Below are 27996 nucleotides of genomic sequence, written 5' to 3'. Positions count from 1 at the left end.
ATCTATGTCAGTTGTTAGTGTCAAAATAGATTTTTAAGTTATAGCAAGTAGTGTTCGTTTTTCTAATAGATTTATTTTTGAAAAATTTTGTAAAAGCAATAAATAAAATATGCTTCGATATTCCACAGCTACAAGTTTTTGGAAACTATACAAACACGACTATATCAAGCATTCCTCAATGCTACATGAAACTCTTAGAAGATTATCAACCACTACTATGGTTTCCAATAACACTAAAGTGGATACTTTGTTAGATGAGAAAGACATAAATGGAATAATTGATAAATATGGAAAGAAAATATTTTACAATAGTATCATAGAGGAGCAAGAAATGAAAGAAAATTGCAAAACAAATTTCCTCCTCAAGCTTAAGAAGGAAAGATTAAAGGATAAGAGCCACACAGCTTTAAAGACCCTTCAGCCGTTACCTCTTTCTTTAAAATATCTGGAAAAGGAGCAACACCAAGGAAAATCAGAAGATTCAATAACTGGGAATGCAGAGTATGAAAACGAACAACAAAAAATTATAACACAATTTCCTTATAGTCAACACAATTTAATTGGTGAACAAAAAATTGACGGTGAGAAATGTGAAGCCGCTTTCGACATGTCCGAAAATATTTATGATGAAATTAAGCAGAAAAGTAGGGGATTGAGCGATTGGATGACAGCATATGATAATTCAGAAAATGATTTAGTTGAAAGTTATGATGAAGTACCAGAATGGAGGGTTAATTATGGCACTCCGGATCCGAAAAGTAAAATCAGTAAAGTTCCTTGTGGTGGTTGTGGAGCATTGTTGCATTGTAAAGTGAGTTGTGTCTCTCTATGATTGCAGTAATAATTGGTCTTAATCAAGTACTCAATGTTCTGAAAGATCCTATTTCTTCATTAATCGAAACACTATGATAATAAATGTATTTACCACTTTTGATGCTATTGGTATATTTGGTGGATTAAGTCATGTGGAAAGTTATATAAATAAAGATAATTGAGTCATATATGTGTTATAACCCAGATCTAGTTGTAGTAAAAGTTTAATTTCAAAACTTGATAGTTTGTACTAGAACCTCTGACATGAAATAAATCTATTGAAAACTTTTTGCTAACATCAGAACAAAATTACGGTCTGCTAACCAAGTTAGCGTCCTCAGAAGATCATAATGATCTGATACCCATTTAAATGCCAAAACATAGTTATATAAAAACTTAGTAATAGTACTGGAAATATTTCTTGAATATTGTCATTTTTTGTCAAGAAATTCTAGGAAGGTTACAATTATGGACATTACAATTATGCTGAAAGAGGTTTTCTGTAAATATGTATCAAAGTTTTGTCAAAAATAAAAATGGAAGGTGATGTAAAAATTAATTCCTGTATCTCGGTTCTGTATGAAAATAGGTTGACATTCTTAGTATAGGTAAGTATCAAATCATTTTCTGAGCTAAAATACTCTGGACGAATCTGTGGCCTTACCCCAAACAAGTATGTTCATGCTCATATGCAAAGTAGACCAAAGCATAGTAGATGCTGACAAGCCTGTTCATTCAAACTCTTCAGAAAAAACAATGTGGAACTGGCATTTAGACCACATGCCAGGTTATCTGATGCAGATAATATACAGTTATATTTCACTTCTCATAACACCGATACAGAAAGTTACATGGCCAATATAAACACAGATTTGCACAAAACATTCCTATACTCGGAGAATCATGGACTGAAAATCAATCCAAATAAAACTTTGGCCTTATGCATAGGATCTCAAAGACAAATAGTAGAAACTCAGTGTAACTTTAGACTCACTCTCGATAACACAGACATTGACTGGGTAGACAGTGCTAAAAATCTTGGCGTGACCATAGATAGGCTCTTTGTCTTTCCGTGAACCTGTGACAAACATTTTCAAAGTATCATTATTCAAACTCAAACTGCTATACAAATTCAAGTATCAGTTATCAGAAAAAATGAAACTCAGGTTAGTTAAAACTCTTATTTACCCCCATATCGAGTAATGTTGTTCAGTGTATTACAATTTTTTGCCGTGATATAACAAGCAGAAGTTACAACATATACAAAATGCTTGCATGTGATTCGTATGCTGTATATTATATGGTGAACATGTCACACCATTTTTGTTGAAAATGAAGGAGCTGAATGTGAGGTACAGAGTCCAATATTTGATAAATTTTTTTTGTTTAAGTTGCTTCAAACTAAAACATCTAGTTATTTATATAGTGTATTAAGCAGGCATTTCGACATACATATGGTCAATTTGAGAATTAACTCATTCAACATACCTAGGCACCGTACTTCTAAATTTCAAGGATGTTTCTCTTATATAGCCCCTTCTTATCTGAATGAAATTTTACCCCTTTTAAATCATAATATTTATCAATTCAAGAAAGAAATAAAATCACAGATGCTTACTGCTCAGTACTAATTTAAAAAATTTAAAATTCAATGTATAGTAGTGTAATGAAATTGTTGAATTGACCAAAATAATGTTAAGAATATTAAGAGTTATTAGCAACTATATGATCTATTATTTTTTTCTCTTCTCCATCATTGTTATGATAGTAAATAAGTATTTTTATAATTATTTTCTTACACTCACTGTATAATTTTTGGGAGGGGTGAAAGATAGCCGTTGGCTAACTCTTTTCCTTTTATGTATAAATGTATTTTTTATGCATAATAAACGATATTATTATTATATAAGGACTAATATAATCAATTATTTTTAGTTCAATGTATAAGTTTGAAAATGTCCTTATAGAACCAAACTGCAGTAACATTAGTTACAAATAAAAGTGATAAAAAACATAGAAACGGTCAAATCTCATTTTTCATGATGATTTCCTACCACGTAGTAACGGCTACATCCATCAATTTATTTTTAGAGATTGATTTTTGGAAAATAAAAGTTTTGGCTTTCTTTCAAATTGCTTTCTTTCTTTGAAAGACTCCTACTTATTTTTGTATAAAGATGGAGAAGTAGAATGCCAAAACTTTTCTTTCCCAAATAAACCGATCAGAAAGAATAGCACCTAAAGGCTGACTTTCGACCAAAAAAGGTCAGATGTGAATCTTGCAGAAGTGCCCGTCATTAAGTTGAGGACCGCTCGGAGAGCGGGGGATGGATGGAGTGGAGTATTAAGTTTTCCTCACAAATTAGTTGTGGGGCAAATTTTTACTTCAGAGCACTCAACCCGGGAGGGAGCATGGGGGTTTGTCAAATAACTAAAAACCTTCAACATTATCTATATAAGCTAGGTATTCAAACTTGAATTTATGTTTTAAGGATACTGGTATACCTGGATATATCCCATCTGAAATATTCAAGAACTCTTCAAAAAGCGGAGGTGCTAATCTTGAAGCAATAGTGTGCCAAAGATGTTATTTTCTGAAAGAACATAACCTAGCCCTTCAGGTTACCATTTCCCCTGAAGATTACCCCAAAGTTCTGAGCGAAATCCCAAAGAAGCAAGCCCTCATGTTACTCATGGTGGATCTGATGGATTTCCCTTGTTCCATCTGGCGGGACTTGCGGATATTGTGGGACACAAAACACCTGTATTCGTTGTGGGAAACAAAGTCGATTTATTGCCTAAAGATTGTGATAATTTTTTGAAGAACGTGAAAGATAAGCTTCTGGATGAGGTGAAGTTGTCAGGATTTGGCAGTTCGAATATATTGGGTGTGGCTCTCATTTCTGCCAAAACAGGATATGGCGTTGAAGATTTAATAACCTCTCTCCAGTCTATATGGAAACACAAAGGTAATTAATGGTTTTTCAATTTGCTTTTGATGGCATTTAGTCAGATTGAAGAATATTCACAGAGCCATTTCTACAAGCATTAAAAAGAAATTAATATATTTTGATGAAAACAGAACTGTAATAACAACACTGATTATTTTCTCGAGAAACATACAGTGTTCATACTAGAGAAAGACAATAATTGTTACACTTCGTTTTCGATGTTACGAAAATACTGCAAGAAAATACAATTTTGTACAGTACCCCAGTGACTATGTACTTTTAGTGATTTGTTTCATTGGGCCATTCATCATGGATGTTTTATGTAGTCGATTTACTTGGTTTGTTTAATTCATTTTCCTCGATTGTTACATTAATTCACTATGGGTTGACAAAACATACTTTCTCGTATCCTGATAGTAGGTGAGGTATAAGAGTTCTCCGAGATTCCATAGTATTATTTCCTGTAAGCATTATTTACATTTTCTATCAATAATGTTGACAGAAAATGCCACTGTCAGAACTACTTCTTCTTCTTTTCGGTTCAATGGCCTCAGCAACTAAGGCTATCCCTGTCAGAACTATATCGAATATTACCGACAGATGAAGGTTTCTTATTCTTCTTTATTTCTGAGCCTTTGTTCGTGACCTTGGGCCGTACTTCGTTGTCAAGGTCGCTAAAAATTATTCTTTTGGTGCGATGACAGTATCGATACTTCTTTCTCATGTTATGTTATGCCCTTTCGGCAGCTCAATCTGCGCATGTCAAAATTCAAAGAATCGAAGTTTCAAATCGGTACAACAATTTTGAACTGTCAATATTTATCTGAAATAAACTTTAGTTACAAATCCAATTAATATCATTTCATATCGATATTAGTTGCTGTTTTTATCATTTTGGGATGTTTAACATCATATACTGAGTGTATGTTCGAATGGCTCTCGCCATATAGGTGGTGATCTGTGATTTATGCTGTGTGAGGAAGTATGCAAAAAAGAGTGATCTTCTGGTGAGATTTTGAGTATGCTGCTCACCAAGACCTTTCCGACCACCGTTTTTGGAAGTCAGCAGAGGTCCGGCTTGGTGGCAAAATTAAGCCAGAGATTTTTTTTTCGTTGTACATAGTTTGTTTGAAATTTCATTTTCCACTAGTGTTGGGAATAGGAGAAGAATTCGTTCAATTTTTGGATTGGTATAATGCCTCTTCTGAGGGATTGAAAGTGGCTGAAAATCACGTGGCTGGCACCATTAATTCTCATTGAGAACCCGCACCACAACACATGTATTAAATATTTTTGAGTGAAGAAAAAGGAGTAAAATACAATAATCTACCCTATAGATCAAACCAATATATAAATGGTGTTCCATACCAATAAGTAATAACACTTTTTTCAGGCGACGTATACCTAGTAGGTTGCACAAATGTCGGCAAATCCAGCCTATTCAATTCCCTTCTCGATTCAGACTACTGCAAGATACAGGCAGTCGATTTGATCCAACGAGCAACGATCAGTCAATGGCCCGGTACTACTCTGAACCTCCTGAAATTTCCCATAACGCGCCCATCAGGATACCGTCTCTATTTGCGCCACCAGAGAATGAAAGCTCTCAAACAAATGACTGCCAAGGAGAAGCGGGTTAGAAGCGAACATTTAAAGATAGCCAACAGTGTTAAAAACGCCACCCTGATCGGCCATATCGGACGAACTTTCATGGAACAGAAAGATCAAGCCTCTGCCGAGAATTTCTCCATTCGAGGCTCACCTGGTGCTTCTGGGACCGTCCAGATGGGAATAAACCAGAAGGATCCTGTTTACATTGCGAGTCGTTGGTGTTTTGATACGCCTGGAGTAGTGCAGCCTGATCAGATTCTCAATCTGCTCACGTTGGACGAGCTGATGAGTGCTGTTCCGAAAGGATTGATTAGACCCAAGACTTTCTGTGTCAAACCAAGGACGACGGTGTTCATAGCAGGATTGGCCCGGTTGGACTATCTCGAAGGGCCCAACTCAATCAGGTATTTGTACTGAATTTGGCTTATAATTAAACTAGTGCACCGCCTCGGCCGGTACCGCCGCAACCGCCAAGTCCCTGCATTTTAAATCTCTAATATCTTGGAAGATATTCATTTTAATTACATGCTGTAAAGCCATATTGATCAATAATAAATGCACAATATCAAGGTACTTAATTGGATACAAAATGGTTGTTTTCCAGATGATCTAAAAACCAGTACAGTTACGTCTATTGAAAAAGTTCCAAACACAAAAAAATTTGATGAATATCGGCCAATTAACACTTTACCTTGAGAAAAAAAAACTGTTAGAATCAGTAGTATATCAACAACTGTTGGAATATTTCAATAAAGAAAACAAACTATTCACAAACCAATCTTGTTTTAGATCCAGACATTCATGCGAATCCGCACTTCAGCTTACAGTTACTGAATGGAAAGATAAAATGAGTAGAGGCATGTACACTGTAGCGTGCGTAAACGTAAACGTGCTTTTGAAATGGTTAATCGTAAAATAATAATTGAAAATTTTAAAAAATATGGCATTAAAGGAATAGTACTTTATTGGATCAGTGATTACCTTACGGAAAGGAAGCAGGTAACCAAAATTAATGAGTTTGTCTCAAAGGTAATAAGCGTAGACCAGGGGGTTCTGCAGGGAAGTATTTTGGGGCTATTGCTATTCTTAATTTACATTAATGATATCAGCAAATGTAATGAATGTGATTATGAACATTATTTTGCTGATGATGCCCTAGTATCAGTTACTGATAAAGATATAGATAAAGCTATTAAAATAATGAATCAAGTATTAAGTAATATTGCTACATATTCAAAAAGTAATAAATTGAAGCTAAATGTCAACAAAACAAAGGCTGTGATACTTACACCGTTTAAGTACAGAGAATTAGATTTGAATCAAATTGAAATAAAAATAGAAAATGACAAAATTGAGCTCATTAATTTCACTTACATACAGAAAAAAATTTTGAAGAAATTATATTTTTTCACAAGAGTGTCCCAACACTTAACTATGCAATAACAGATAACTGTAATAGATCCCCATATTAAATATGGAATTGCCTTCTGGGGAGTCTGTTCTAGAGATTCATTTCAAATGATTTTTGTGCTCCAAAAAAAGGCTGTCCGATATATGTGCAAAGCAGCTCCCAGGGATCCATGCAAGTCTCTTTTCATAGCTCACAGTATTTTAACAGCAGCTGCCCTGTTTATCTTGGAATCAATTTGCTTGATAAAAAAAAATTATTTTTGTGCATCTCTCCCTTCCTCATATAATACTCGTAGCCACAATAGTAACATAGATCTGCCTATTCCTGCGAGCTCCCTTGTTAGGGATTCAATTATATTCAACGGGGTCAAACTGTTTAACCACTTACCAGCCCGAATTGAAGAAATTATAGTGCTTAACAAATTCAAAAAAGCAGTTAAAATGCTACTTGTTGATAGGGCCTATTATTCAGTTCAGGAGTATCTTGACGATTCACTTGAATCTTAACTTTTATTTCTATGTCTTGTTATTTCCAGCTGAATATCTCAGTGTATTTCACATTTTTAGCTTATGTTTATTGTATTTTGTTTAAATTGTGTATGTTGTTTTTTATGTAGATTTTTCTATCTTACATATTATTTATGACTTTGTCTACAAGATGTAGTCTTCAGACAATAAAGTATATTTGATTGATTGATTGATAAGACCATTATACAACCACATTTCGAATATTGTCCCACTCTTCTATACACAAGTGATTCAAATAAAATGAGAACACTTCAAAAACTACAGAATCCCACAATGAGGATTATTTTGCAATGTGACAAGAGTACCCCGATTTAATTAATGTTAAATACTCTAGAATGGTTATCTATAGAAAGTAGGCTCACATATTTAAGGATGATTTATATTTACAACATGTTGCATAACCTTCTACCTTCATATTTTGACAAATTTGTAATTTTTAATAATCAAATCCATCAGTATAATCCTAGAATAAGAAATAATTTGTATGTAAATAATCAAACAAAAAAGTACAACACCAAAACAATAATTTTTAAATGATTCATTAAGTATAACAGTCTTACGAGTATTCTGTTCAAAAGAAATATATTAGACCATTTAAGATACCATTAAGGTGATACCAAATTATTATGTATTATTATTTTTTTGTATTTTCAATTATCGTAGGTAAAAAACTACTTATTAACAAATATCAGTAGTTTTTTTTTCTATTGTGTTTATATGTATATTAGTGTTAACATCATTGTCATTGTTGTATATTAGGATGTATCCCATTTGAATTAAGTATTTCATTTCATAATAACGCTTCGTAAATAAGTAATTATTTCTCGAAGATAAAGAAAATGGTCATTGTGGGAGATAGACATATACCATCGCTGAATTTTTTGTAGACCTTTTTAAGGTGTTCAATACTGTAGTACGTTTTTTTAATCTATCTCGTAGGGTTCAGCCAGGGTTTGCAATTTAGGCGCAAAAAATGTGTTTATTTACGACATCACATCAGAAACCTCTGAAATTATCAGTGTTTCTCTACTATATTATGCATGTTATATACATGTAAACCTTCCTCTTGAATCACTCTATCTATTTAAAAACCCTCATCAAAATCCGTTGCGTAGTTTTGAAGATCTAAGCATACATAGGGACAGACAGCGGACGTGACTTTGTTTTATACTATGTAATGATAATGAGAAGCAAAAAAGGAAAAAAATAGTAAATCTGCTTCAGCGTTCATAGATTTTTTCTTATATACAAATTGGAAGGGAGGAACAAAAATAATTTTATTCCAAACCAATCCAAAGTATCAGATATTTATAAGGAATTAATATTTTGCAGTTTATTTTGAAATATTCAATTCCTTATACGTATGTATCTCTTTTCGATAGTTTTCACTTTTGATTTCTATCGGATATTTATTTTGAGAAAAACAAAATTTGTAAATATATAAGAAATAGTCCATAGCTGAAAGTGGAGGTAATTAATCAGAATCGAAACAATGTCGTCTCCACGAAATTTATACATATATATTTCTAAGTCAGAAATTAATGGCAATTAGACATGTTTCGAGTGGAGTTATTTCTTGTTTTACTGAAAATGGGTGGTTCATTCGAATTTATTTCAACGTAGTCTTGTTGCTGGATGAACAAGAAATAACTGCGGGCCTAACATCTGTGAGGTATCCTGCATAAATGTCTGTCGGATATAAATCAATATTCAGTGTGGTATTAGCCGGGGAAGTAGTTGTTATCCGGCTGGCATTTACCAGAACCCACTGTGTAGTTAGTTCAAAATATCAATTTTTTTATTTCTTCATATAACATTCACTCACACTTTTCAGTGGTTTCTTTGGTTGTTTATTGCATTGAAAACATTTCAGATTGACAGTATTCAGATCCAGTAAGTTGCCTCTCACAGTTTGTGCTCTGGAAGAAGCTGATAGAATTTATGAGGAATGCTTGGGGACTGATTTGTTTAAGGTGCCTGTGAACGAGCACGATCGATTATCGAAGTGGCCAGGTTTACAAGTTGGAAAGCCTTTTTCTGTAACGGCACTCAACTCTAAATACTCCTGTAAAGATGTTGTTTTATCCAGTGCAGGTAAACGACTGGCCCTCAGTTAATAATGGTACCTATGAAACAAAGAATTGGCAATTTTTTGTTTGTGATGCACTGTTTGGAACCTTTGATGTAGCAATGAATATTACTGGAGTTTTTCCCAACACCAACACACCTCAACACGTGTTTCAATCACCAAGTGATCATCTTTAAGAGGAAGTTCAATCTTCCTCTTGAAAATGATCGCTTGGTTATTAAAACACGTGTCGAGATGTTGAAAATAACAGAAGTTTATTCTTTCTCTTCAAGAGAAAGTTCAATCTTCCTCTTCGAGAGAAAGCCCAATCTTCCTCTTGAAGATGATAACTTGGTGATTGAAACACGTGTCGAGGTGTTGAAAATAACGAAAACTTAATCTTCCTCTTCAAGAGGAAGCATACTTTTCCTCTTCAAGAAGTTTAATTTTTCTCTTGAAGATGATCACTTGGTAATTGAAACACGTGTCGAGGTGTTGAAAATAACGGAAGCTTAATCTTTCTCTTCAAGAGGAAGCTTAATCTTCCTCTTCAAGAGGAAGCCTAATCTTCCTCTTCAATAGGAAGCATAATCTTCCTCTTCAAGAAGAAGTTCAATCTTCCCCTTCAAGAGAATGTTCCATCTTCCTCTTGAAGATGATCACTTGGTGATTGAAACACGTGTCAAGGTGTCAAAAATAACTGAAATTTAATATTTCTCTTCAAGAGGAAGTTCAATCTTCCTCTTCAAGAGAAAGTTCAATCTCCCACTTCAAGAGAAAGTTCAATTTTCCTCTTCAAGAGAAAGTTCAATCTTCCTCTTCAAGAGGAAGCCTAATCTTCCTCTTCAAAAGGAATCATAGTCTTTCTCTTCAAGAGGAAGCATAATCTTCCTCTTCAAGAGAACGTTCCATCTTAATCTCTTGAAGATGATCACTTGGTGATTGAAACACGTGTCAAGGTGTCAAAAATAACGGAAATTTAATATTTCTCTTCAAGATAAAGTTCAATCTTCCTCTTCAAGAAAAAGTTCAATATTCCTCTTCAAGAGAAAGTTCAATCTACCTCTTCAAGAAAAAGTTCAATCTTCCTCTTCAAGAGAAAGTTCAATCTTCCTCTTCAAGAAAAAGTTCAATCTTCCTCTTCAAGAAAAAGTTCCATCTTCCTCTTGAAGATGATCACTTGGTGATTGAAACACGTGTCAAGGTGTCAAAAATAACGGAAATTTAATCTTTCTCTTCAAGAGGAAGTTTAATCTTCCTCTTCGAGACAAAGCTCAATCTTTCTCTTGAAGACGTTAACTTGGTGATTGAAACACGTGTCGAGGTGTTGAAAATAACGGATTGGTGTTAGGAAAGAACTCCAGTAATATTCAATCTTTTGTTGATTATTTGATTTTGTAGGATGGATTGCTATCAACTGCGATGTGGATGATAAATATACTTTTCAAGCTTGGACTCCTGAGAAAAGAGGAATATATGTGAGGGATTGCATTCTGCCGAAAGCTGTTACCTTAAGAGGTGCCCGACTCAGATACAGTGTAGCTTATAAGACACATAGGTTGATATAGAATAAAGATATATCTTGAATAAAAATCGCTTTGTGCAGACTTCACCTAAAATATTTTACAAAAAAATCTTGATTGTAAAGGAAAGGTCATGTAAGAACAAGAATAGTTTTCTTTCTCATTTGCATGTGGTCGAAAAGGTTGAGAATTTTTGGCTGACACTTCGCCACACCATCATAAAGTTTTCCTCTGAGATATCCTTTGTTTCTTCTGATGAATAAAGTTGATCATTTCATAATTATTGAAAGTTCGCAGGAAGCCCCTCGGGAGCTTCCAAATCATATAAAATTGAACAGTAGAAACCAGAGCACAAAGCATTGTGGCTCAACATGTGACAGCACTGTTCCCACCTATTGGGCTGAACTAATGCATTTTTGGACTGTCCTTGAAGGACAAGCCTGAAAAAAGTATTCACGAGCAATTCTTCTCACGAAGATGCCCTTTATTTTAATTGGAATATGACTCAAACCGCTAATATCAATGATAAACGACGCTTCCAAAAACGGTGTTGCAACCAAGTGACCTCTGAACGAGAATCGTGTTCTGTTTTTCTCTACAGCTTTTATTGCAAGGCGACTAGTTGAAACCGGACCCTAAAAAAAGGAAGACAATGAATCTGGTTCGTCATCTCATGTCAAAGTTCAGCTTTGTGTATTTTCTCAAGACTATAGATGACATCTTGGTATGTGTCGATTTTCGTGCTCTTATTAGCACAGAATGTATCAATTTAGAGGGTAATTGTGTTCTTTCAAATGTAAGACTGTGCACAGGGGCTATGGTTTTTTTCACCATTCTACGCGGCATTAGCTGGGTTATATATTGTTTTTCCGTCGGGTATCTGCCACACGTACCTACAAAATCGTAGGTTTCACATGAGAAGCAACCGTATATTCACCAGAACTTGGGCATATCATATGCACCTCTCCGAAATATATTTATTATTCTGGCTTTCACACTGGCTGGGGTGTTTGTGGAGTTGCTTCCGAACTTTGTCTGCAGATGGTGCAGTGAAAATCCTACTATTTCGAAGGCAGGTAGATATTCAGACGGTTCACTCCGTCTGAAATGACACACCTGGAGCTGACAAAATACAAAGTTGTCATCGTTTTTGCCTATGCAGTATTGTCAGTGTAGATAAAACTAGTATTCGCTTATACAGTAGTGTCACAGTATAGATAAAAACAGTTACTCTTGTCGGAAACTTTGATGTTGGTGTCTGCTTTATTTTTTTAGGACTACTGCGCAACCGCAATTATCCGCCACGAGTAGATTCGTCAGCTTTTGACATTTCATATATTGCTCAACAAGTGAATAATAGATATAAAATGTTCTACAGTAAAATTAATTTCATAGAAAATCAATTGGGTGTTCTGTAGTAATGTGAAATTTTATGAAACGCTTTGAATTTATTAAAATTCTTCCGCGTTTTTACTCGCTCTTTGTTTAGTTTGGTTCAAATGTTGCAATCAATTTGAAAATGAGTTATGAAGGAGCTAAAGCGATTTGCAATTTCAAAAATAACACAGAATTGAATAAAATGAAATTTTTGACACACTGTATAAATAATTTAAAACGTATAAAATCGAAGAACGTTCGGAAAAGGTGTTGGAGTATTTTCAAATGAGCCAAATGTGAAGGTCAGATAAATATTTGTTCGCTAATAAAACAGACATATTGGCATTTACAGCGCCCTCTCTTGGTATAAGGGATTGCAGCTCAATTTGACATAACTAAACCATATCTCCTGGCTGGCTAGCTCTGGCAGCTGATACCATTGAAGGAAAAAGAAGAAGAGAACGTCATACTGTCATTCGTAAACAAAACTTCATGGCTGGATAGCCCTGGCAGCTGAAGCCATTACTGGGAAAAAAAAGAAGACGAAACATAAGTCACCATTGTGTCACCGTATAGAAGTAAAAATAGTTTTGTTACAATTAGTGCCTGAAAAGACGAAATTAAATGGCACGTAACGCTGAGAAGGCTATGTAAGTTTTCAATACTTCCTTTCTAATTTATATACTTTATTCCACTATAAAATTTACAGAACATAGAAATGTATTCAATGAAAGTCTTTTTTTGTGGACGAAAATCAAGTATTTATCGACCTCTTTTGGGTACCCAAAAAAGGTCGATAAAAATAAAAATATACATGTACATCAAACAAGACAATTATCTGTTAACAGAAGATCTCAAATCTGCTATTTACAAAAATCTGTTTTTCAGAATATCTTTAATTTACAGAGGAATAATTGTCTATAATGAATTGAATGGCAAACATTTCCCCAATACTGTTAAATTCAAATTGGCATTAAAGAACTATTTGCTGGAGAAATGTATATCATTATACTTCTTTATTTTTGTTTGCAATCAGACCAATTCTGAAATAGCTTTTGAAATTATATATTGATAAATGAAATTTTCTTGTATACATTCCCTGTATCTGTTGTAGTTTCTTAGGAATGAATAAGTACTCGTTGTTATTTTCCAATTGATTTCAGGACCACCTTAGCCAGATGGAGAGCAGCTCAGTTGGGAGAAACAGAAAAGCACAAAAAAAGGAGGCCTTACCTAGCATCGGAATGTAAAAGTTTATATGCTTGTGAAAAGTGGCGAATGCAGATCATTAGAGAAATTGCCAAGAAAGTTGCTCAAATCCAAAATGCGGGTCTTGGAGAATTTCGAATAAGAGACCTGAATGATGAAATTAACAAACTTCTTCGAGAGAAGCGCCACTGGGAGGATCAGATTAAAGAGCTGGGAGGACCAGATTATCAGAGAGTGGGGCCTCGTATGCTGGATCATGAAGGAAAAGAGGTTCCAGGGAATAGGGGTTACAAGTATTTCGGTGCTGCGAAAGAATTGCCAGGTAAGGAAGCACCAATGATTCTTAATTTTCTAAATGCAATTTAGAAGACATATATTCAACACCCCTACAGTATTGTAAATAACTTATTAATACAGTATGGCACAGTCAAAGACTTGGATGTGTTTTTTGATTCAAAGAAATATCAAAGAGTAGTCTTCTACTAAGACAGAGATTCCCAATTGTATTTGGTCGTAGAACTCTAATTGAGCATACACTTTTTGACAAGACCATATCTGGTTATTTCAATAATTGAAGTGTTCACATAGTAGTTTGAATATTTTCATGTTACGACTTGAAGAAAGAAAAAAAATAAATGAAAAATGGTCATTTTGATTGAACAACCATTTAATGTGAAGAATTACATTTTTTCAACATATTTTATCATAATAGTAATAAAATTAGGCTTTGTAATAATTGAATATTTCGATTTTTCAGAGTAGTAATGATTTTAATGACAATTGCAAAGAAATCCCTTGTTACTTATATTTCATATTCGACAAAAATGTTTGTTGTATAACATACATAATCCCAGTTTAGGTTCTAGCATTGAAAATAAAATCGTCAATGAATTTTAATTACACATTATTCATATAACGAATTTGAAAAACCACGTAATCAGATGAAGTGGAGTAAAGACATACAATTTCAAATTATTCTGGAGAAACTTTCATCATGCAAGATTTATCTATTAAAAATCAGTATTTCCTGAGGAAGATCAACGTGTGATTCGAGTTTTGATAAAAGTAGAATATGCACCAAGTCGATAAATTACATGTGGAAGTGTACGTTGAAATCATAACATTTTTTATTTTCCTAAACAGGGGTTCGCGAGTTGTTTGAACAAGAGCCGCCGCCTCCTCCCCGAAAGACTACAGCGGAACTGATGAAAGACATTGATGCAGATTACTATGGGTACATGGATGACGATGATGGAATTCTCATACCGCTTGAACAGAAAGCAGAAAAAATTGGTAATTATTTTATCAATATTATAGTTACACTATTTACTAATGGTGGTTCATAGTAGTTCGACATAAACCATGAAGTACAAAAATTAGAAATGAAAACTGTGTTTTGTTCTTTCTCTGAGAGTAAAATATGTATATAGAAATTTTTGTAACCATTACAATAACCTCCAAATGGGAAATAACTTTCTTTCTCTCTGCAGCCTTTACAAAACAAAAGACATTTAGATGACTCAAGTATGATATTGTGGCTGTGGAAAAATATTTGAAACATTCAGTTTTTGTGAGTTGTAAGATTCAACGATTTCCAAGCTTCAAGTACAGAATTTCAAATAATAAATACACATTTGTTTTCTGTTGATACTGAGTTCTGTCCGATCAATTATATATATCTGCAAGAACTATTGCAAAAAGTTTGAGAATTTGAAAAAACAATAATATTTAATACTGTTTTTTAGCCATTCAAAAGGCAGTTCAAGCCTGGAAGGACAAAAAAGAGCAAAGGATAAATCAGTCGGAAAATACAGAACAAGAAGAAGAGGAAGAAAATATATATGCAGTTGCAGATGTGAGTATTTTTATTGTCAGAAGAATCTGATACCTTAAACATTTTTCAGCTTATGTAATAAAAAGAGACAAAATTTGTGGGACTCCTTTGAATTTGAATAACCTTAAAATCAAAATTTCCTATAATTTTAAGGATTTATTAGTTCTTTTATAAAGCCTTGTTGCTACAGATAATTCCCTAACTGAATGTAAACTATTTTATTTTCAAATAGATTATATCCAATGATAACAAAAAAATAACTTTCTGGGTATACAAAGAATGAACAACAAACTTTTGGTATTTCCTGATGCAGAAAACCAGTTAACAATTTATAAAAATTGATATTGACTCAACAATTTAGCATTTGACAGTAATGTTTATGATCAAGTAATGTTAGACATGTATTTTTTGAGAATCCTATTTTGAAAACTACCATTTCGAGACAAAATTATATTTACGAGGTCTGTTCAAAAAATAACTGTGAATGTTTCAATTTCGCAGGCTATAAACATTCGATTAGCGATTTTTTTGGGTTGGTACACTTGTTTCGGACATATGTTTACAGTTTCAGCTGTTTAGCATGTTTATTGGACAGAGGCATAAACATTAGAAGTGTTTTGATTGTTTGGCGATTTCTTCTATTGAAAAAAGCGGATCAAAGAATATGCATCAAATTTTATGTAAAAAATTTAATTAAGTACTCAAAAACACTTGAAACGTTGACAATGGCACACGGTGAGTCTGCTCAGACTCATAAAAATGTTTACAAGTGGTACAAGCTTCTCACAGAAGGTCGAAAAGATGTGAATGATGACGCTCACCTTGGCACACCGATAAAAAATTTAAGAAAGTGATGAAAATTGTTATGAAGAATCGTCAAATTACTATCAGAGAAGTTGCTGAGAACGTCAACATCAAATCTCTGAGAGAGCTCAAGGATACCAAAAAGTGCATATCAGAACCGCTTGGAGGATTGGAAAAAATACTGGCACAAGTGTATTATATCCGACAGGGGGTACTTTGAAGGGGGGACAAAATAGAAATTGATAAATAAATGATTATTCTTTGAGAAAAAGGAAAATTTACCTATTTTTTGAACAGATCTCTTACATTAGGATACAGTATACATCTGTGTTGCTCGTGATCTATAATTTTTGAATGATTTCATTGGGAGTGACATTAGTTTGAGGTATTGTGAAAAATGTGTCTTCAACAACCAAGTTTGCTTGGGATTCGGTTACTGATCATTGATTTTTTCAGTCCGATGAGGAGAATACCGTTGACACTATCCAAGATGGCTCACAAAAAAGGTTTGTTGCGCATGTACCTGTACCTTCACAACAAGATATCGAGCAAGCCCTTTTGAAAAGAAGGAAACTGGAGCTGATGGCAAAATACGGGATTGGAGATGAGACCCCGTCGTAACGGCACATACCGAATAGACACTAAGGGAATTCTGTTTTTCGAAGAAATAAAAAATCAAAGTCAATGTTGTATTATCAAGTCTTTGGTTTTTATTGTAAATGTTAAAATATATTATTTCCATAAGAAAGTGATTCATTCTGATCCTGACAAATATTGTTAGCAATTACTCAAATAGAAGAAATGGAATAAATGAATGAACAGGCTGTTCATTCATTTATTCAATATAAGACATTTCTTGACACTAATTGAGTTTGAGCTCAACCTTCCTCCGTGAAAGTCCTGCATGCTTCCGAATCATAAGAAAAAAAAGGTAAAAGTTTCAAAATAATTCATGATCTACGACTTTAATAGTTCCACTAAATTTCAGTCAAAGTTCATTTGAAAGACTTTTGATAATTTGAGGTTAGGAAGAAAACTTTTTGAAGTTTGGACTGACTAATGTCTTCGTTTTTTAAGTAAAGTACGGGTGTGTTAGAAATGACGCCATTTAACGGTGTTCAAACAAACAAAATTTCAGCTGATGTCATCAGCGACTCTTCCAAAATTATGAGCAAATGCTGAAAAAACCTGAAAATTTCAACTTTTCTCTTTTGCCAATAGATGGCACCACCTACAACTCGCTATTCAATGCGTGGTTGCACATTATAAATAAAGACAACAACTTGAGGTTCTAGCGATTTTTTAAAAAGCGGAGGAGTGATGTTGCAACATTGAATGCAAATGATCATCATAATTTTCTCGAAGAAATTCTGGATTTCAAAATATGAGTCCTTCTGTCCTGATGAGCTGTTAAGCTATCTAAAGTGTAATTTAACTTTATGTCTTGAAAATAAGTAAAATACAATGGTTTACAAATGACCGTATCTAAAGATGTCCAATGAACAAAATTCCAGCTAATGTGTTATTTACAATTTTTCCGAAACTATGAACAAATGCTAGAAAAACCTGAAAATTTAAGCTTTTCACTTTTGCCAATAGATGACACCACTTACAACTTGCTATTCAATGTGTAGTTTTGAACATTATAAACAAAGATAAAGGTTTCCTTTTAGTAATTTTATATAGCAGGGAGAGAGGATTTCACTTTGAATGCAAAACACAATCATTATAATTTGTCAACAAAATTCTAGATTTCAAAATATTAATCTTCTGCCTGGTCATCGACATCAAAATCGATTTGGTTAGTGGCCCACCCACCCGATGAGCTGTTAACCCATCTAAGGCGTAATTTACCTTATTTCTTGGAACTAAGCAGAAGGGGACGTGATACAAGTGGCGCCATCTAACGACATCGAAAAAAAATTAACTGAATTTAAAATTCATCTCTGCAAATTCTGAATATTTTCATCACTCAAGACAAATTGAAGTCTTGTCACTAATGTCAAATTGGATTTGGTTGCTGGCCCACCCGCCCGATAAGCTGTTAACCCATCGACAGCCATCTTGGCTTCGGTCGGATTGGAGCGTGACTCACTTGCCTTTCAACTGGCAGCTGTTGTCCCATGAGGACAGTCGTTCTCGTTTCGTTCAGTTTGGAGCCTGGCTCTCTTACCCTTTCAGCTGATGTTTGTCGGAGAGACAAATGGGCTGTAAACCCATCAGAATGTCATCTTCATTTCTTTCAGGTTTGGAGTCCAGCTCCCCTACCCTTTCGACTGATTGTTAACCAATCTGAGGCGTAATTTACCTTATTTCTTCGAACAACGTAAAAGACAGTGTGCTACAAGCAGCGCCATCTAACGGCACAAAGAAGTAAAACATTTTGAATATTTCTATTTATATTTCAGAAGAAATTGAAGTAACGAACAAGTATATTTTCTTGGGATGTTTGCGATATTTTTGCAAGAAATCAGCTCAATTATGTACCTCTATGGAACAGCTATTCGAAAATGATTCTATTACTCAAGGGCCTAAGGAAATCGACTATAGACATGGGTTTTTATGTAAAAAGTCAGGATAAGGTTCTCAGTTCAATTTCAATCTGGGGAACTTCAAAAGTATTTTCCTTTTATTAAAATTCCTAGGAGAGAAATAAAATAAAAACATCTGGAAATAAAATTTTACTTGGAAAAATACAGTATTTCAAGATAACAAATAAATAATAATATATCAAAACAAGTACACAACAATCTAAAAAATTACAGGTTGAAACTCAGTTTAATGAATGGTCAATTTACAGTGAAATTTTTTTAATAAATATTGGCGTATACACAAAAATTATTGTAAAACCTAGGTTAGTGCAACTTGAAAATTCCACCTAGTTTGAGCAAATATAATAAAAAATTCAATAAACATACATGAAATAAAGTCGAGATCATCTCCCACTACGATCACAGAGACGTTCATGTATAGCGATCTAAGAATGAAAATTATGAAACTCCAACAACATTGGATGATAATAAATTTCAGATGATGATGAATTTTCAACTTTTATACTGGACATTCTTTAAAATATAATGCTGTTTTTTGTCTCACCCAAATTATTGGTGGAGTTCACAAAATAAACTTGAGAATCGAATGTCGTTTCCATTGCTTTTTCACTAAACCACTTCAGTGTACATAAAGTTGAACTCTAACAAGTTGAAAAAATATTGCCAAGATATTTGTCAATAGTTTTTCAATGCAATGAATTCAGTGGCTCAGTGCTCTTAACAGGGTTTTTCAAATAGCCTTTCAATTGGATTTCCTCCCTGCAAATCGTGGAAAATTAAACCCCTTCTAAAAGGAACATACAAGACAAAATTATCATAATTATCAAATATCATAAATTAAAAATAACACCTTGTCATTGGAATTCATACAAATTTTTTAAAGTTAGTATTGTTTAACTTTCAACTTCAGACTTGAATGGTATGGTAAAAATCATAATTATTCTTAAATATTTGGATTTCTCAGAGTGCTTATAGTTTTAATGACAATTGCAAAGAAAGACCTTGTAACCTGTCTTTCATATTCAACAAAAATGTATGTTTTATAACATACATAATACTAGTTTTAGGTTCTAATATTGAAAATAAAATCGTCAGCGAATTTTAATTACAGTATTCATGTAACGAATTTGAAAAACCCTGTAATCAAATAAAATGGAGTAAAGACACACAATTTCAAATTATTCTGGACAAACTTTCATCATGCAAGATATATATCTATTTTTAAATCAATATTTCCTGAGGAAGATCAACATATGACTGGAGTTGGGATAAAAGTAAAATATGCACTAAATTGATAAATAACATGTGGGAAGTATACGTTGAAATCAATTTTTTATTCCCGAAAACAGGGGTTCGCAAGTTGTTTGAACAAGAGCCCCCGCCTCCTCCCCGAAAGACTACAGCGGAACTGATGAAAGACATCGACGCCGATTACTATGGGTACATGGATGACGATGATGGAATACTCATACCGCTTGAACTGAAAGAAGAAAAAATCGGTAATTATTTCAACAATATTATCGTTACACTAGTTACTAATGGTGGTTCATAGTGGTTTGACATGAACAATGAAAATAGTTTTAAAAAATTATTTGACCAGTAAGGCTTTTTATAATTTTGACGAATATCTCAACAGTACCATCATTATTGATATGGACTGACACTTGTACTTGTATTTTAGATAACAAAAGATTTTTAACGTGTAAATTATATAAATGTGTTTTATACATTGTAATTTTAGTTTATTTTATTTATATTCATTTTGACTTGTGTTAAACTGTATGTTAAACAGCACCAATAAACTATTCTATTCTATTCTAATAAAGTACAAAAATTGAGTATTGAAAACTGTGTTTTGTTCTCTCCCTAAGAGTAAAATACGTAGATAGAAAGTTTATTAACCATTACAATAACCTCCAAATGGTCAATAACTTTCTTTCTATCTGTAGCTTTTACAAAACAAAAGACAGTTAGATGACTAAAGTATGATATTGTGTCTCTGGAAAAATATCTGAAACATTCAGTTTTTGCGAGTTGTAAGATTCAACGATTTCCAAGCTTCAAGCACAGAATTTTGAATAACAAATACACATTTGTTTTGTGTTAATGTGATTACAAAATGATTCCTCTGTACTGAGTTCTGTCCTATCAATTATATATCACTGCAAGAACTATTGCAAAAAGTTCGAGAGTTTGAGAAAACAATAATATTTAAAACTGTTTTCTAGCCGTGTAATGAATCACACGTTAAAAGGTAAGACCTCGTTAGTCCTCAGCTCGCACAAGTTTCTCAACTTCTGAGAGTTGTCGTTCGTATAGGGTCGACAGCTGATTAACGGAAAAACAGATTTTAAACAGATTTTTTAAAGAGCCACTCAAAAGGCAGTTCAAGTCTTCGAAGACAAAAAAGAGCAAAGGATAAATCAGTCGGACAATACATTACAAGAAGAAGAGAAAGAAAATATATACAGGGTGTAACATAAGTACGTTAAAATATTCCAGTGACGTATTCCTGAGACAATTTTAAGAAAAAAATCTATATGAGCTTGTGTCTGAAAATGTTTTGTTTCGGAGATAGGGGCGTTGAAATTGAATTTTTTGTTCGCTTTTTGAAAATAACTCTTGCAAAAAATGAGTTATTCACACGAAATTCGCTACCCGGGTTTTTTCGACTTGGGAAATCATAATTTCGTATTAATTTTCATGTAACATCTAGAGGGCGCTGCGTACGCTGTCATTATTTATTTCAAATTGCCCTAACATTTTTGACAGTAAATTTTCGAGACTTTTCATGAAAAATACTAATTCCCACACCTTTTCCAAGTAAAAAGGTACACCTCCTCAACAACGCTGGAGGTGATCGTTTTCGAGATATTTACAATTTTCTATATTCTGTTACACCCTGTATGCAGTTGCAGATGTGAGTATTTTTATTGTCAGAGACATCTGATACCTCAAACACGTTTCAGCTTATGTAACTTCTACTGGCATTTTTATTAGCTCAGTTTATTATTCAGAAATTCAAGAAAATGATATTGAAGCAATAATAGTAGTGGATGTATTCTTGGCGTCCAAAGATATACAAAAACACATGTCTTTAGGCACTGTTTCCTATAAAATCAACTTCAATTTGGTCTCTCTGATTCATTTTATTTGTTTAATGCCAATCATCTCATCAACATTTGGGTTGAAACAAGAGAAAATAATTTATTGAAAAAAAATCAATTCATAGCGAGCTCCGAGAAGTTAGCATCGACTCTCAATTTACCCAACTTTTGTTACAGTAAACAAATTAAAAACAGTGAAAATTCAGTTTTTAATTCTTCAACTCACCCTTCAATACTAATTTCAATCATCCTTCATAATACCCCTGCAGGTTAGAGTAAACGTTAACACACATTCGGCCAATTTCCTTTTGTTTGTTTTCGACCTGAAAAAATACACTGAGATAAGTACTCATTATTTTTCTACAAACTAAAAAAACCTTACTCCATAACGGTTTTGATGAAAATCTCTTTTTGCCTAGCACTAATCCTGGGAGACGGAAAACCTTCTTGAGACATAAGCGAATTCAACCACCTACTCAAGTCATCACAGTATTTTCTATTTAAAGCTAGAATTATATCACTTAAAATATCTACAGAAGATCGAGGGGCCGTGTTCCCTGAAAAAAAGTGATCGATAATAAAACGTTCAAGGATATCTATCTCGACTTTGCTTACCCAAGTTCATTAGTATTCGGAGAAGAAGACTTTCACCATAGGCCTGCACGACCTCGGCTTGAGACGTTTCACGACTCGTGAATATAAACTGCACCAGGTAATGGGAAATTTGCTTGAGAGTAGGTACTTCCGGTACAATCAGACATAAAATAGCTGAAACAAATAGTAATGTTACAACACTAATTACTACCCAGCTTTGTGAAGGGTTCATTTTGGAATGGGCTTGTTTCATGCTATGGAAAATGATACTGGTTTACTTATAGACTGATCGAGCTAGGGGTATATTATACTTATCAAGCCTAATCGATCCCAAAATCTCTTTATATTTGCAGAAAAAAGAATAATTCGAAAAGTAAGAATTTAAATTGGCCGCGTGTCTGTTGACCAATAAAATTGATCGTGTCAAGAGCGGAGTTGCCAAGTGTATTGGTTTTTAATATCCAATCACAGATCTGATCATCCAATTTGACAGACGCCATTTTTGTTGTTATTGTTGTCAACTCGGTGTGAATACCACTGTTACAATTATCTAATTAAAGAACGTTTTTTTGTATATCTTATTATTGTATATTTATTCGTTTGCTGGCTTTATTCTGAATGAATTAATGAATAATTACAGAAAATTTCAATTGATCGTTCATTTTCTTAGGAAAATGGAGTACCCATATCACAATTTATTGGTTTATTCGGCATTGAAAATGTATGTCATATCGGATCCATTCTGCTTGTTTTTGCAACATTGAGTTTCAACTTTTTCTTAGCTGACAGCTCGCATAGGAAAAATTAGTTTTTTCATCAAGTTTAGTTTGTGTATGTTTTAAAAGTGTTTTAGAGATATATTTGAATATTAATATGTTGCATTCTTGTGCTGATTTTGATTGTGCGGAAATGCACAAGAAAACAGAAAGTGCATTGGTTTATAAGTGAGTTATTTCATATAATGAGTTCAGGTTCCCAAAGGATAAAATGATGAGAAAAAAAAATGGGTGAAAGTATCGAAAAGAAAGAAGTACAATCCTTCTACTTTTCCAAGGCTTTATAGAAATCATTTAAAAAGTGACTATAAATGAAAGGGGAACGAAAATATTCAATTTGATGACACAGTTTTTTATTGCAACTTCAAGTATTCTCCACAGAAAGTATTATCTGGAGTTAATCCTGTAACTGAAAGTATAAAAACTGACGCCTATCAGAAAACAACTACTACCCTGGCTAATACCACAGAAAATTTCATGCATATGCAATTGGCAATACACTGAAAGAGTCGACCTTCAATTTTGGAACGGACACAAAATTGACCTTCAATTTATTTAACGCCCTTCGTGGTAATAGCCAGGGGAGTAGTTGTTTTCTGATAGGCGTCAGTCCATTCAACCTACTATGTAGGTATATTCGAGACTGGCTTGAACGTTTAAAGTTCATTTCTTTAAAAAAATCAACATAATATTCGAAATGTGTGACATCATCTACAAAAACCTCAATGATTAGAAATTTCCAATTGGTTTATTCTTTGATCTATCCCGGGCATTCGATACAGTTGACCACAGTTTATTACTTGAGAAACTGTATAGAATGGGAATAAGAGGAGTAGCCAATGAATGGGTAGCTTCATATTTATGTCAAAGGTCGTAAATAGTGGTAATAGATGAAATAAAATCACAACCAGCTTCTGTCTCATTAAGAGTTCCACAAGGCTCAACATTGGCTCCGCTTCTCTTCATAATATTTATGAGTGATATTGAAAATTCATGTGTATCTCCACAAAAAACAATAATATATGATGATGATACCTATGAAATAGTAGCAGAAAATGAACTTCTCCTCTCTGTTCAAGCTGCAAATAGAACTGCTGATGAAATTTCACAATGGTGCACAAATAACGGTCCACTTGTTAATGTAAATGAAACTGTTTTTATGAATTATAAACAAAAGAATCTTACTAATGATCATTGTTCACTAATAAAAATACATCACAGATCTATAGAGCAGGTGAATCAATATAAGTATCTAGGATTAGTAATTGATCATAAGTTAACTTGGCGACAACACACAGATTATCTAATAACAAAACTGAGTAGACTCTGCTTCATAATAAGACAACTACATGGAACAGTATCTCTAGAAGTACTCAAATTGGCCTATTTCGGATTAGTACAATCTAATATCTCAAATGGGTCAATATTCTGGGGAAACTCAGCATACCTAACAAAAGTGTTTGTTAACCAAAAAAAGTAATTAGATGTATCGCTGGCATACATTGTAGACAATCATGCAAGACAGTTTTTAAAGATCTAGCTATTTTAACACTACCATCTTTATATATTCTGATCATAACTAAGAGTATCAAAAGAAATGAATCACACCATACAAAAAACAGTATGATACATGATCACTAGACATGGCACTAGACTAGACATGATCACTAGACACTAGGCATGGCGATTCTCTATTGAATAGGAGGTTTAGACTAGGAATATCAAAAAAAATTCGCTCGATTTGGATATATATAATAAACTACCAGCGGAAATTAAGAAACTAGGACCAGCAAACTTTAAAGCGACAATAAAAAATTTATTAATACAAAACTGTTTTTATTCGATTGACGAATATATGAGTACGCCAACTACTGAACTTTTGAAATGACTTGTATATTTTTTAAGTATTAGTTTTAGTTGTTTTACGACAGTGTATGTTTCTATATACATGTATATATGTGTGTATATGTGTATGTATATGTATATATATGTGTGTGTGGGTATATTTATATGAATTTTTCAAGAACACGAGTGTGAATATGTTCCTATTTGACTTGCTACAAATATTTCATGTATATAACGTAGCCAATAAATATCTATCTATCTATCTGATCACAATACTCGCAGAGAAAATAAACTGAGACTACCTTACTCACGATTAGCCCTTGGGCAAGACTCGGCAACCTATCAAGGAGTCATTTGTTATAACAAAGCAACTAGGTTACTAGGAAATATTGAAAATCACAATTCATTCAAAACAGCTTTAATAGACCTTCTCCTAGAAAATGCCTTTTACAATGTCGAAGAATTTTTAGATTTTAATGTATAAGCTGCTTTTTCTTCAGTTTGTGTGACTAGTCTGATAAATGTTGTACCAGTAATGTATATGTTATATGTGTATGATATTTTAATGATGAATAAATTATATTCTATTCTATTCTGCATATAAAATATATGATATTAGTTTCTCTCGATATGGTAGATCATATTAATTTAACTTTAAGATGAACAACATATGCTGTTGACTTACCGCACTGAAAAATCGCTGAACTGTCGATACCGCACGTAGCTACAAGCCGTGGACACTTTTTCGTGAGAACTGTCAGCATCATGAAGAAATCTTCAAGCACTTCTGTCTTTTCGGACAACTGATTGCTCGTGCTGTACTGCGAGCACATTTGCAGTGTCGTCCTTACAATTTCTCGAAGTAATTGCTGGTTAACTGATAAAAATTCTTCTTCCGAGTTGAACAATATCAACATCTGTAAGAAAAACGTGGATGATTATGATGCATGTAGAGACATCCAGAGACCCTACTTACAGTTTTAGCAACCGTTATAATGCTCGACTGCGGACACTCTGTATAGACGGTTAATATAAATCTAAAGATTTCTGGAATCAGCGATTTGCAGTCTTCTTTGAGAGTCGTGATGCCAGTTTTGTAAACCAAACTCAAGTCCTGAAAAATAAGTCACTGCGAATTTAAAATATATCTCTCCTGACACCACCAGTGAAATGACTAAACAATGGGCATGCCATCAGAAGACATATCGTGAGAAAAAGATAAATGAGTATGTGTGAGAGGTCTATCCTTCAATAACAGTAATAACATTTTCAATTAGTGATGAAAAACAAATCGGCCCTGACCGATATCTCAGCCAGCAAACACATGACTCGCCGGGAAAATACTAGGCGGGAACAGAGGCCACTAGAGGAATCTAGAACGATCGTTACCGATATAAAAGGTCGGCTCCCGTTCAGAGAGGGAGCATTTCCTGTAACTGGGTACTCTTGTTGGAAATAAATCGCTTTTTTTAAAATTGTTGCAAGAGGTCTATGGGGACAATTCTCTATCTGGTGCGCGTGTTTTTGAGGGGTGTAAGCGTTTCAGTGAAGGCTGAGAGAGCTCTGAAGATGACCGGCGCCCAGGTCGCCCTGTCACTGTTTCAACTACGGAAACAGTGACCAAAATCAACCAAATTGTGCGTGCAGATTGTCGAATGAGCATCCGAATGATTGCCGAGGCTGTAAACAGGGCCGGATTAACCCTGTATGGGCCTGTAGGCAATACAGTTTTTGGGCCCCTTCGGGTTCAGACATACGCAGGCTGTATGCGTGCTCAACGCGGGTTGACTGCGTGTTAGTACAGAGTTACCCGCGCCGCCCACGCATAGAGTACTCGTACGTTTGATTCCGCCCTAAGCCTAGGTGTTTTCTACAGTGTGACCCATTTTTAATGGAAACACCCCCCTAAAATTTGAAGTTGTAAACCGATTTTAATAATTTTTTTTTAAATGTCAAGTACTGAAAGGTCTACCTTGGGACAAAATTTGAAATGTTTATTAAAGTTTCAGGGCATACTACGATATTATTTTCTTGGTCGAAAATCGGGATTTTTTTATTAACGATCACTACGCCACTGTATTCAGAGTGCCTCTAAATAGGTGTGACCAAAATTTCATGAGAAAATATTCATTATAAACAAAGTTATGACAACTCAAAAATTCGAAAACTCACACAGCTCCGCCTACAAGCTGCGTTCCGAATTTTTTAAATACTTTTGATGCATGTGAAAATCGTAAGTCTTCAAACACGGAGCACACTAAAACTTTTTTAAATTTACCCTACAATCTCAAAACTCAAATATTGTAATTAACGTATTTCGAAAGTTTCGGAATTATTACGCTACAAATTATTATCACGCTACGAAAGCTTACAGAACGCACCCAACGAATCGGGGATTCCCCCAACGTGAATGAAGTCCAGTTGCGGTCCGAAGGATTATATTAGTTCTAATATTAGATACTAGATGGTTCTGTATGTATAAAGTGTTACATGCGTTGAAAAAAAAAAAGAATAGTATTGTTGATTATCATTTTCGATCTATAAAACTTTTTTTTGCGAACTGCAGTGGGCCCCTGTCGATCCTGGGCCCCTAGGCAGTCGCCTACTCTGCCTTAAGGTTAATCCGGCTCTAGCTGTAAACACCGATAAAGAAACGGTTAGAAAAACTTTACACGAGGAATTAAACATGACAAAAGTCTGTGCGAAGTTGGTGTCAAAAAATCTGACTCCTGACCAGAAGCTCTTGCGTCAACAGGCCTGTTCAGATTTCTTTGAAAGGTTAGAAGATCCTGGACTGATGAAAAACATTTATACTTGCGTCGAAACGTGGATTTTTTAATACGATGTTTAAACAAGGTAGCAATTGATGCATTGGAAGACGCCTGAATCGCCCAAAATCGCCAAAAAATGGCGATTTTGGGCAATGTTGATCGTTTTTTCCGACATTAACGATATCGTGACGACTGAATGGGTTCCAGAGGTTCAGACTGTCAA

At 34.0% G+C, this 27996-nt stretch overlaps 3 protein-coding genes across 4 annotated transcripts in view; 2 read left to right on the top strand and 1 right to left on the bottom strand.

The window, feature by feature from the left end:
• The first annotated feature begins 29 nt into the window (after positions 1-29).
• Positions 30-10986, top strand: LOC111506152 (nitric oxide-associated protein 1). Its single transcript, XM_074172580.1, is given in 6 exon segments — positions 30-811; positions 3306-3540; positions 3543-3782; positions 5158-5779; positions 9187-9407; positions 10783-10986. Coding segments are annotated over 6 exon segments (2187 nt in total). The 5' UTR covers positions 30-109; the 3' UTR covers positions 10950-10986.
• A 1808-nt stretch (positions 10987-12794) lies between these two features.
• LOC111506151 (pre-mRNA-splicing factor ISY1 homolog) lies at positions 12795-16876 on the top strand. Its single transcript, XM_074172567.1, has 5 exons — positions 12795-12931; positions 13445-13812; positions 14634-14783; positions 15236-15345; positions 16585-16876. Exons 1-5 carry the CDS (start codon positions 12906-12908, stop codon positions 16747-16749), a joined length of 819 nt encoding a protein of 272 aa, XP_074028668.1. The 5' UTR covers positions 12795-12905; the 3' UTR covers positions 16750-16876.
• Positions 16877-18794: 1918 nt separating this feature from the next.
• Positions 18795-27996, bottom strand: part of cdm (importin-13-like protein cdm) — a 32445-nt gene continuing 23243 nt past the window's right edge. For both annotated transcript variants that reach the window (XM_074172548.1, XM_074172551.1), the window contains 6 exons: positions 25979-26116; positions 25688-25919; positions 22403-22555; positions 22170-22344; positions 22014-22110; positions 18795-20160 (listed from right to left, as the gene is read on the bottom strand). In XM_074172548.1, coding sequence (XP_074028649.1) covers positions 22029-22110; positions 22170-22344; positions 22403-22555; positions 25688-25919; positions 25979-26116 — 780 coding nt within the window. In that variant the 3' untranslated portion in view covers positions 18795-20160; positions 22014-22028. The remainder of the gene's footprint in view (positions 20161-22013; positions 22111-22169; positions 22345-22402; positions 22556-25687; positions 25920-25978; positions 26117-27996) is intronic.

Source organism: Leptinotarsa decemlineata, unplaced genomic scaffold, assembly GCF_025532065.1.
Source record: "Leptinotarsa decemlineata unplaced genomic scaffold, Ldec_3_MD MMD2_P_RNA_scaffold_12, whole genome shotgun sequence".
NCBI lineage: Eukaryota > Metazoa > Arthropoda > Insecta > Coleoptera > Chrysomelidae > Leptinotarsa > Leptinotarsa decemlineata.
Note: the sequence above shows the minus strand (reverse complement) of the source record. Positions and strands in the feature narration are given on the sequence as shown.

What these genes read in the sequence shown, in the direction of transcription:
- LOC111506151 (XM_074172567.1), top strand. Translation starts at nt 12,906, where the DNA reads ATGGCACGTAACGCTGAGAAGGCTAT. An exon ending in TGCTGCGAAAGAATTGCCAG is followed by an intron (nt 13,813 to 14,633) that starts GTAAGGAAGCAC and finishes TTTCCTAAACAG; the next exon opens with GGGTTCGCGAGTTGTTTGAA. An exon ending in ATATATATGCAGTTGCAGAT is followed by an intron (nt 15,346 to 16,584) that starts GTGAGTATTTTT and finishes TGATTTTTTCAG; the next exon opens with TCCGATGAGGAGAATACCGT.